Consider the following 12287-nt stretch of genomic DNA (forward strand, 5'->3'; position numbering starts at 1 on the left):
CACTGTAGCATTCGATTTTTTTTATCGATTCGACAAATAAATCGAAACCGTACCATGTGAAGGGACAGTAAATAATCAATACATATAATGTTAAAGTAATTATAAAGGTTAATATTAAATTACCTTTTTCTGTTATTAAAATACTTATTTTTAGTAAAACACAATTTTTATAGGTTTATGTTGGTATCATGCATTATGTGTGAACTTTCATCTGGAAACTGGATTAGTGATAGAGCCCATTCGCTTATCGGTAAACTTTAGTTCAGCTGAAGGTCGAGAACCAGCAACAAGGGACCCCGATGCATTAACAAGATTAACAGTTGTCCTATGGTTATGGTAATTGTGCACATAGTTTACATTACGAGTATAAACTATATAAAATATTTGTCTTAATAAAACATCTCAAAATAGATTTTCCACAAATCTAATGACTATAATTACTAAATACTAACACTGTTATTTTCCAGTTTTTTGATTCAAAAAAAATAATAAAAAAAATAGTTGAGATGAGAGTTTAAAGTAATTTCCCTTTGTAGTTTATTTTTCAATGTTTGATAGCACAGCGAGAGGGGCTGGGACCATAAAACATCATAAACCATAGGCGCTAGAACTTTTACAAATTCCATCAACCGACTTTTTTATTTAACATTCAGTCATAAAAGAGGGGCAAAAAATGTGGGATCTTGAATCTTGACAATCTCTTGAAGAACATAGTAGAACTCTGCTAATTTCAGTTGGAAATTCTTACGACTCTGACTTAAGCGGAGTGATCATCATCATTATTCTCAGCTTATTCAACCATTTCCAATTATGGTGTAGCCTCCCTTACATAATTAGATACTCTTTTGTTGTTGGGCTCATTGTTGTCTATTGTTGGCTATGCCCAAGTTATCCCTGCTAATTTCCTAATATCATGGTCCCATCTCAGGTTTGGTTTTCCTCTAGGTCTCTTAGTCATTTGCTGTTCGTCCTTCTTGCCAGCTATTTCTAAATGCCGCGCTATTTCTAAATAATTTTGCCAGGTGTCCTGCTCATTGCCACTTGAGGGATTTGATTCTGTGGATGAAATCTATTTATTTGGGTCTTTTGTCGTATCCACTCTATTCTTTTACGGTCTTTCTTGGTTATTCCCAGCATATTTTGTTCCATTGAACGTTGTGCGACCTGCAGTTTTTTTATAATGCCTGTTTTAAGAGTCCAGGTTTCGCATTCATAGGTCATGACTTGTAGTACACTTTGGTCGAATGTTTTCTTCTTTAGATAAAGTGGCATTCTAGATTTGAATATGATTGAGTTTCTTCCATAAGTACTCCATGTTAACTTAATTCTTCGGTTGATTTCTGGTAGTAGAGATCCTGAGCTGTGTATTAGTTTTGTCCCAAATATATGTATACTTGTATATTGTATTCTATTACTGTAAATACTTAACATTAATTCAAATGTTTTTCTAAATGTGTGAGTTGTTTTTTGTTGCAATAAAAACTTTAAATTTCTTACGATAATTGAGTGTATTCGTATAATTCCATGTTACTAAAAATGCCAATAACGGGTAAGAAAATATTTATATTGCCATTATCATAATATTTTAGGTTGTGTAACAAAATATACCTATTTTAACAAAACATAAAATAAATCTTAAAACCCTGATACCGGACACTGGTGAGGTCAGTCCCTGAAAACATCTTTATAACCTATTGTTATACGAGCAACCCCTATTATTCTCGGCAAACGTATCGGATGTGTCCATCTACAAACGTGTTAAAGCTGTCTGAATTTCATTGGAACATATACCCTTAAAATAAAATTGGTCCCATCTTTTAGCATGTCACACTGTACACGACAAAACGCCGTTTGCATTATAATGAATATCTTGTGCTATCAAACATTAAGAAATAGACTATAACAAGTCTACTATAATTTTAAACTTTTCAAACGATGCGGCAATACTGTGATGCTGAAAGTAATTTAGATAGATGGAGCAGGTGACTGCGTAAAAATCGAAATTTTCAAAATAATCCTAATAGTAGTAGTTCTCAATAAACTTGTACCTTGGCTTTGAGTCACCCTACATATACAGGGTATCTGCATATACAAGTATGTAATAAAAAATGGGGGCACCCATTTAAAATAAGAAAGTTGCTGTCAACATATTGTGAGTGCCGCCATATTGAAAATATTTTTAGTCGATAGATCTAATTGTGAAACAATGATGTGCACAAAATCTCCGATCTAGATATTGTAGTTCTCTAGAGACTTCTAATGCACGCTCAACCTGGGACACCCTGTATATTATAGTATGTATTATTACTAATTTCTTTTTCATTACGTTATCTAGGAACGTAAGAACAGAAAATTGGGAAGGGGCTGTAATTTGGGAGGAGGATGTAATGAAAATGGAAGTTGGAGATGGAGCGGAAAATCTTTTAACTGCACTTTACTTATTAGAGGGTATGATTATATCTATGGTGAGAAAGATTGACAAGAAAAGTATAGGAATGGTCGAATATCTCACAAGGAAAGTAAACGACATATTTAAGACATTATTCAAAGCTTCAAAGTCAGTGAAAGTTATTTTACCAAGGTAAAATATAATTTTAAGTATAACCATTATAACTCTGTTACGTTTGGATAGTATAAATACTCTTTAAGAAAATTTCTAGTAATATTATGCAGATAAATCTAAAAGTATTGCCCATAAAAACTTTCTTTTTTACTGCTTGAAAAATGATTATTAAAAAAATAGAGAAAAATAACAATAAATCATACAAGCATTGTATGAGGTTTAAACAGTAATACCACAGATTATTCAGATTATAAACTTTGTTTTTTCTTTATTGTTTTTCGTGGTTCCAATTTTCGGAATCGGGCACTAGTTAGGTTACTAGTTTGCGCACATAGCACGCCCACTTATGGCCTCTAAAATTGTGCACAGCGCCTGACCGGCACAGTTATTAGAGAGATATCGCAAAAGCGAATATCGTCATGCAGTATTTACGCGTACCTTATCATGGTTACGATATGCGCGAGTCAATTTTTAACGCAACGCCGGCTAATAACGTTACGGCCTGACGTAATTTGTGGGTCAATTACACCAAGCGCTATTTCTAAATAACGTTTAAAAATTGCTTAAATGGGCATGTGCGGGTATTTGACAACCGGGGCCGGCCGGCGAGATCTTTTATTTTAGGTTATGTTTGAATTGTTTTGAATTATTACTCTAGTTTTATTAGGTAATTTGATATTTAAGTAGCTGGGATTAGTTTTAATTAAATAAATATGGATTCCAACTCTTCCAATATTAAAGAACCTATAAAGAGGCTTGTTTACAGCAGATGACGACTTAGCCCTTCTAAGAGAATTTGTTGCTTGTTGCTCTAAACCCACTGGCAGAGGTTGAGCAATAAAACACTGGAAATAAGCACTTTAGCTCTTTAGTTTTAAAATGCCTAGTAAACAAAACAATTTCACAGTTTTAAATTCATAGTTCGATCCGATAACTATAAATGAAGAGAGTTAATACCACCTCACGTAAAGAAAATAACACCTGGCCTTATTAACGTCCATGCGCGCTATCGGTTTAGGGATATCTCTCTATACGCTCCATTAGTGGTGACGTTGTGTTGCAGAAGGTCAGTGTCGCAAAATCTAAACAAAGCGTGAATTAACCCACTATTAATCCGCTTTTTTCCCGTTTATTATTATATTACTGTTTCTTAAGGATAATTGTATTTTTCCAAGTAAGTACATTTAATTTTGAACCGTACCAGTGCACTTTATAGTTAATAAATTTTATAATACTATGGAAATTCGTGTTCTTATTGTTTTAACATAACGTCATATTACTTATCCCTATATGTATCCTTTTATGTAATTATACCTATAGTAAACGCTTATATATTTACTCAGAAAGATACAAATATCCTTTGAACAGAGTAATACAATAAAAAATTAAGAAAAATTAGATTATCCCGTCCCATTATATTCTTGCTTTGTTTGGATTTTGCGACACTTGATCTTCCGCTACATGACGTCACACTAATGGAGCGTATTACGCTGTTTGTTGTTATTTTACGCGAGTTTATTTTTGCGCACACGAAATTTTACTCGTTTGCACATCGTCATTACTCGTTTGCACATCGCGTACCACGAATTAGGGATAAGATTTTTATCTGTATACATAGGTATAGTATACTTAATCTGTGGTAATACCAAATTAATAGAAAAAAGGCATCAAATAAATTTGAAGGTCTATCAACTGCCATGCATTTAAGTAAACAACTATTGTTTATTAATAGAACAATATTTATTTTTATTCCAGATTGTATCATCTCAAATCATATTATCACCTCGTAAAAACTAACAACTATCAAGAAACAATAAAAATGCTTCGTAAGGCAACTAAACTTGCCAATAAATATGGAAACGAAATGGAAGTGTCCTGGATCACTCACAATGAACAGGTAGAATATTGATGTCTAATATTACTTATTACCATATGATCGAAAAAAACGGCGTCCATTTGCTTGGAAATGAACATCGATGACTTTCTCGCTGATAATTTTACATGTGAAATGACATCGAACTTCATTTCAAAGCCATCGCTGACACCGGTTTTTTCATCATATTGTAGAATTTTGTAAGTATTAGTAATTCGTAGTTGACGATAGGTGTTGGCTGGTTTATTATTATTCGTAAAACATATAATGAATAGTAAATGGCACCACCATAGAGGGCCCCACATTAATAAAAGCGCCGTTGTATGGTATATTTATTTATACACGGTCCGGCAATACTGCGTCGGACATCTGTAGCTCCTAGAATAAAAAATTTAAAAATTTTGTTTAAGTGCAAATCTAAAGTATATGTTCTAGGATGTATTCCAGGAAAATATTTTAAGTTCTATAGGGTGGCTCAAAAAAATGTTAGTGGATCGGGATGATTTTTTTAAAATGGAACACCCTGTATATTATTGCATTTTTGGCTTCCTTTCAGACTACTTTACATAATCCTCAGGTATGAGTAAATATGTTTCGATAGTTTCAAAGATATTAATAAATAAATAAAAAAATATATATTTTTCAGCCTTTTTCAGCGGATGTTCAAAATTTTACGTCAAATTTTCTAAAATATAAAGTAATTTTGCCTCGTTTTTTTTTTAATTTAACACCCTGTATATTATTTTTACAATGAATGGAGAATTAAAAAATGCAAATTTTTTGTATTTAGAGTATTTTAAAATATATTAATTTTAAAGTATATAGATTTTTAACGGTTTTGCAGGTATTCGCGATTTTATATTTCATATGGCATTTTCCATAGTAAATTTCTATCAAAGCCACCAATGATTTTTCTCTCGTAGTTTACCGTTGAGAGAATGAAATAATACTGCGTGTATCTACAAAACCATTAAAAACTTCGAAATACTTTAAATACAAAAAATGTTCATTTTTTAATTCTCCATCTAACAAAAAAATAATTTACATGGTGTTTGTTCCATTTAAAAAAAAACAAAGAAAAAATATTTTCTATTTTAGGAAGTTTGGCGTAGAATTTTGAACATCCTATATGATTTAAGATTACGATATTTATAGCAAAGTTAAGTATATACCATCTAAAGTAAATACCTAATAAAATTATATAAAGATTCTTGCCACATAACTGCTGATATAGAAATTTAATTCTACGCTGTGTTTGTCATAATGTGGATCAACCTGCTCTCACTACCGGTTTCGGAGCCCTACTCCATCATCAGGTGAGCTTGGACAGATCCACAAAATGACAACCACAGCGCAGAGATATTTAATTCCGACTTGTCGGAAAGTGTCGGTTAGATATTAAGTCCCGAACGGGAGATAGCAAATACCGATAGATAGTAAATACCTAATATAGTTTTGATTTCAGGACAGTTCTTGTATTCCTAATATTTTTTTAATGATGATTGAAACATATAATTTTTTTTATTTATTTATTAATATCTCCGAAACTATCAAAATATATTTATTCATATCTTAAGATTATGTAAAGTGATATGAAAGGAAGCCAAAAATGCAATAATTCACAGGGTGTTCCATTTAAAAAAAAATCATCCCGATCCACTCACACTTTTTTGAGCCACCCTAGAGAAGTTAAAATATTTCACTGAAATACATCCTTGTACATAGGTACTTTAGGTTTACGCTTAAACAAAATTCCCAAGTTTTTTATTCTAGGAGCTACAGATGCCTGACGCACTATTGCCGGACCCTGTATACTACTATCTAATTAGATTTAATTAATTCGAATATCTTACAGTGCAATAAATCCTAGAATCGCACAAAAAAGTATTGAAAGTTCTTATGTTATATAGGCTTGGTGCAACAAATTGACCAAGACAGAAAAAACATTTTGGCGTACCCATAGCGAAGACGACAATCATATAGAATATAGTGAGACTGACGAATATACAGAAAAGTTTGGACATTTTTCGCTGCCTATTCCCACCTTCCTTTGAACAGTTGATGATTTTATTACTATGTATATTGATGTTATACAAACTAGAAAATAAAGTTTAATAAACACTTTATAATGTTTATACTATTGTCACAGCTATTATGTATAACCAGTAATGGGCGGTGGGTAAATGCCAAGCGTGGGTAACTAATATTTGGGTACATATCTGGTATACACCAGCTAGGGTATATAGGGTGGTAACAATTTCGATGCTCAACATTAGCATCTCAGAAACTACGAGAGATAGGAATTCGGTTAAATGGGACAAAAGTTGCGTAATTAGAAGTTTGACAAACACTTATGAAGAAAACCCCGGTATCTTAATAATAATAATAATAATAATTTATTCATGTCATAAAAAAATTACAAAGAACAATTTACACACGTCAATAAAATACAGAAAAAATAAACATTCAAACAATGCACTAAATAAAATCTTACTAGCTAAATACTCAGGTAGGACAATATAATGAAAAATTGAAATCCATAAATTCATGATAAGTATAGAAACTGTTATCAATTAAAAATTTTTTAATTTCTCTTTTAAAATCTTTCAAACACATACTTTTAAAATGCTTTGGCAGAACATTGTATAGTTTTATGGCCCAATAGCCCGGTCCAGTCTGACACCTTCTCAGTCGCCAATATATGAGTGCAATGCACTCTCTATTCCTTGTAGTATAGTTATGTATGTTCTCGTGCGCCACAAAACAATCCAAATTTTCCTTTATATAGAGCAGGTTCTGGAATATATAAATAGATGGCAATGTAAGTACGTTCATTCTTTTAAATACTGTTCTGGAGTCGTCTGCAAAATGTAGCCCCCCAATAAGCCTCAGAGCTTTTCGTTGCAAATGGAAAACCCGGGAAATACCGGGAGAGTGACCCCATGCAAGAATTGCGTATGTTAAGTGGCTATGGAAAATTGAGAAATATGCAGTCATCAATACATTCGTCGACACTCTGGTCTTTAAACCACGCAATAAATACAAAACTTTAGACAACCTACTTGCGAATGCGTCAATATGAGCACCCCATTGTAGTCGTGGCTCAAGATAAACTCCCAGAAATTTGACAGGGTCTAATCTTGAATCTTTGATCTTTATTCAAAAGTAATTTGTTAGCTTTAAACCAATCTTCTGCCACATCCTGAGAAAACATAGACGCTTCAATGGATGCTTCCAATGAAGAGCCTCGCACCAATATCGTCGTGTCGTCAGCAAAAAGAGTGTAGTTTGGTTCATTGTAGCACTGTGGTAGATCATTAATGAAAATCAAAAAAAGAATGGGGCCCAAAACAGATCCCTTGATTAGATTCGGATTTATGTCAAAAAAATAAAAATAATACGTTTATTTTTTAATGACTATATCTTTAAAATCAATATCTTCAGAACTCCGCTATACCAGTCCCAAGCCTGGGGCCCCATCAACGGAAAGATGGGGAAGGAGGAGGGGGAAGAGTAACAACCTGGTAAAGAAACCAGGGTTCATCTGGCCCGGATGATAGCACCCTGTAAGGGTCCCTGACTAGGGTACAGGTCAGAAGGTCAACGGCGGAAGGAATAAACTAGAAGGCGGAAGAACCTCGAGGAGAAGAGTAGTCTCCGAAATCCGGAAAGACAACCATTCTAAAGGAAGAAAACCTTAATTAAAAATTACCTGGCCCTCCAGGTTGGGGGTTTAGGCGTCAGGTTGGTTCCTGTCACGTAGAAAAACACATACTTACCAAAAAGCCTAACATTTGCCTCGGAAACTCGGACGGAACTATTGGAAGACAACGTAAGCTACGGAAATGGACAATGAATATTGGCACTTGGAATGTACAAAGTATCAGCGGAAAGATTGAGGAAATCACTAAAGAGTTAGAAGTATTAAAAATGGATATTGTAACTTTAACTGAAACAGAAAGAAAAGGCAATGGCACAGAACTAAGTAACAATTATGTGCATATTTATAGTGGTGTTGCAAAACATGAAAAAGCGAAAAGAGGTGTGTCCATTTTGATTCATAAAAAACACCAAAATAAAATCACAGACTTTGAGAGCATAGATGAAAATATAATTAAAGTTAATATGAATATAAATCAAAAATCAGTCACCATTTTTGGAGTCTATGCAATTTCTGATGACGAGCCGTATCATAAGAAGGACAATTTCTTTGGAAAACTTAATGAAGAAATAACAAAAATAGGGAATGGAAGGGAACTTATAATCCTTAGCGATTTTAACGGTAGAGTTGGACGAAGGACAAACCATAAAGTAATGGGCCCACATGGAGAAATAACTCTAAATGATAATGGCGAAAGAATAATAGAAATATGTGAAAGTCACCTATTAAAAGTCACAAATGGCTTTTATAAGCATAAGGATATACATAAATACACTTGGCCACAACCAACTAGCAATCTAAAATCAATAATAGACTACGTCATAGTAAGACAACAAACAACACTTCAGATAAATAACGTACGGACATACATATAGAGGCATTACATGTGGATCAGATCATTACTTAGTCAAAGCTAAAATAATATTACCATTCAGACGAAAAGAGGAAACCAATGGAAATTATGAGCATACCGAACGTATTGAATCTAAGCGATATAATCTGGATAGCCTAATAACCGAGAGTACCAGACAACTTTACCATAAAAGATTGGATGAAAAACTGATAAGTATAACTCAGAACAACAGCGTTGAAGAAATATACGCAAATATTATAAGCAGTGTTCACAGTGCAGCGGAAGAAGCTCTTAGATTAAGAGCCCAGGTTCAAAGTAACAACATATGGTGGAATGAAGAAATAGATTGCTTAATTAAGGAAAAGAAAAACGCGTACAAAAAATGGTTGAGTAGTAAACAACAAGATAGAGACACATATCTAGAAATTAAAAGAACAACAAGACAAAAAATAAGAATTGCAAAATGAGAAATATGGGATAAGAAGTGTCAAGAAATAAATACCTATTTGGGAGGAAGGAAGTGTGCCGAGTCATGGAAGTTCATAAACAAAGTCAAAACCTCAGAAACAAAGTTCAAAGGATATGAGTCATTTTAATACATTTCCTTGTATCGATCTGTATTGAACTCTACTATACAATTTTTGTGCTTTCAGATTTGACACTTAATAGAAAAAACAAAAAATAACTTGCTGACATACAAAGTGTCAATTGGATTTCCAAGGCAGACTTGATCTTAGGCGAATTTTTAAAAAATCTATTTTTTAGGGAATTTACATAATAATGAATAAAAATTAGATACCACCGTATAGACTTTTTTCGCCCTATCTAATAGTATAAAAATTCAAAATTGCGGCCATAAGAAAACAAAAACTTGGCTGTTGTTGTGCGAAATCTAGAAGGCTTAGAAATTTTCTGAAAACGGCATTTAACTGGCCGAGGTCTAAAATATAAAACTACCAACTTACGTTGCAATAGATTCAATAGTTTTGAAGATAATGTCATTTAAAATAAACGTATTATTTTCATTTTTTTTACATAAATCCGAAACTAATCAAGATACCGGGGTTTTCTTCATCGGTGTGTGCCAAACTTCAAATTACGCAACTTTTGTCCCATTTAACCGACTTCGTATCTCTCGTAGTTTCTGAGATGCCAATGTTAAGCGTCCAAATTGTCACCACCCTGTATACCGATTGAGGAATATTGTAGACATTGACGAATACCTGGTATATACTGGTATATTCCTGGTATCATACCGGGTATTGACAATACGGTTGTCCCCAAAGATATTTAAACTCTGTTGTCCCCGTAGAATAGATGGGGCTGGGCCACATTCATTTTGCGTTGGATGTGTGCCATGATAATAAGACCCATGTTGTACTTTGGAGCAGTTTCTTGGTACACAAACCTAAAGCATTCTACAGCAAGGGAAAACCTGTGTGTTGATAGATATGCCAATGCAACAGTGATTACAATGATCATTGACGGAAACAGTACTGAGAGAATTGTCAGCCCAGGAGCTTGAAACACTCTTAAAAAGAAAACTCCACTCCTCCAGCTCCCAGTCAATGACATACATTTGAGAAATACTTCACTATAATATTTAGAAAAAAAAGGAGAAAAAGAAGAGAGAAGCGTTTGCTCAGCAGTTAAAAGACCATACCATAAACCATATCTTACCATATCCTATAGTCAAGCAACATTAAAAGCGATCAACTCAGTAATCGGTCAAAGTCAAGCAACAGTAAAAGTAAGTAAATAGTCAAGCAACAGTTAAAGCGATCAAGTCATCAATTCGAAGTTGGTAAAGAATGCCTACAGAAGCCAAATAAATCAGGCAAAGGAAACAAAGTCCTCCTACTCTGGCTGCCAGCCTACAAAGGGATAGGAAGTATTGAGAAAGCAAACAATCTAGCTAGAAACGGAGCGAACACTCCACTAAGTGGACCAGACACGTTCTGTTTTCCAAGGGGAAACCAACTTAAAGCTCATAAACCTAAAAGACTTCACCCGTTATCTGGAATGAGAATCCTCCAAATGTCAAAGATACTCAAAGAAATTTCTCAAGACTTACGACCAAGATGATCCTGGATTTAAGTAAGAATAATCTTCGGATTCTCACGAGTTTTTTTATAGGACACTGTCTCCACAACCAACACCTCCGTAGATTGAAGCTAAGAAACAACAGCGAATACAGATTCTGGGAGAAAAATTTTGCTAGAAAACCTCATCACGCGTACAAAAAATGTGTGCGCTGAGACGACCGCCATCGCCATTCGTGACATAAACTTTTTGTAACGTTTTGTAAAACCGTCCGTAGATACTGGCTTTCAAAGCCTTGAGACAGTATGATGAGTTACTCAAAAAAGGGGCACACAATAGATCTACTACATATACTGGCCACTACTCGCTGACGAGTATTCAACACACGTCAAAAGATGGCCAAGCAAGGCGTTTTCTTTCATGAGCTTTTCTGTGACTGAAAAGCCCGATACGTGATGTTATCTGCCTACCGCACTCCGGATCTCATTGCTTTGTTGCCTCTTTACTTTTTGATTGTCACTGTTAACTGAGTTTACAATTCTTCTCCATTGAGTTCTATTGTGGGCTGCTTCTTCCCACTCATTCTGCATGTTAATTCCCGTTAAGTTATCGTGGAAAATGTCTTTGTACCTTTTCAGTTTGGTCACCCGGCCTCGTCTTACTGTCTACACTCTTACTGTAAAGCAGAGATTTTGGTATGCGGTTTTCTTGCATTCTGCATACGTGACCAGCCCATCTTAAGCGAGATTTTGTAACCATGACTTCAATACTCTCGCAGTTAGCTTCTTCAAGCACCGATACGTTTGAGACATGATGGAACCACCGGATTCTTAAAAGTTGTCTAATGTGTCTCTGTTGCAACTTGTTTAATGCGTTCATGTGTCGGCGGTACGGAACCCAGGTTTCCCTCCAATATAACATGGTGGGGATTATAATTGCTCGGTACACTGCAAGTTTCGTTTAATAGATCTATAAGGTCGCGGTGATCCCCTCCCCACCCGTTTATCTAGACACAGAACAACATAAGATTTAATAAAATTTCCAAAAATTTGTATATAAATATTACATAATTTTACCCTTAGTTTTCTACATACTATTTTCCAAACAGAATTATTTTTTGAGGAAGACCCTTTAATGTTCTTTAATGAGATCTATGGAAATGTAACAGTTGCCGTACATTTAGTCGCGTCTAAGGCTTAATAGCCGTATCATTTAGTTAATTTCCTATGCAAATTGATTGCGTGCTTAACTTCGTATTATCACGTTGTCAAGGAACTAAAGAATAGGGTAATTT

General features: G+C 34.3%; 2 protein-coding genes across 3 annotated transcripts in view; both read left to right on the plus strand.

Annotated features, from left to right (window-relative positions):
* LOC115888412 (adenylate cyclase type 10-like) overlaps positions 1 to 6546 on the plus strand; it is a 98080-nt gene extending 91534 nt beyond the window's left edge. For both annotated transcript variants that reach the window (XM_030908148.1, XM_030908149.1), the window contains exons 26-29: positions 174 to 336; positions 2336 to 2581; positions 4319 to 4460; positions 6347 to 6546. In XM_030908148.1, the coding sequence (XP_030764008.1) occupies positions 174 to 336; positions 2336 to 2581; positions 4319 to 4460; positions 6347 to 6490 (695 nt within the window). In that variant the 3' untranslated portion in view covers positions 6491 to 6546. The remainder of the gene's footprint in view (positions 1 to 173; positions 337 to 2335; positions 2582 to 4318; positions 4461 to 6346) is intronic.
* A 1742-nt stretch (positions 6547 to 8288) lies between these two features.
* Positions 8289 to 9417, plus strand: LOC115888441 (craniofacial development protein 2-like). Its single transcript, XM_030908185.1, has 2 exons — positions 8289 to 8921; positions 9175 to 9417. The coding sequence occupies exons 1-2, from the start codon at positions 8289 to 8291 to the stop codon at positions 9415 to 9417; spliced, it is 876 nt and encodes a 291-aa protein (XP_030764045.1).
* The last annotated feature ends 2870 nt before the right edge of the window (positions 9418 to 12287 follow it).

Source organism: Sitophilus oryzae, unplaced genomic scaffold, assembly GCF_002938485.1.
Source record: "Sitophilus oryzae breed Bouriz unplaced genomic scaffold, Soryzae_2.0 scaffold_738_pilon_pilon, whole genome shotgun sequence".
Classification (NCBI taxonomy): Eukaryota; Metazoa; Arthropoda; class Insecta; order Coleoptera; family Curculionidae; genus Sitophilus; species Sitophilus oryzae.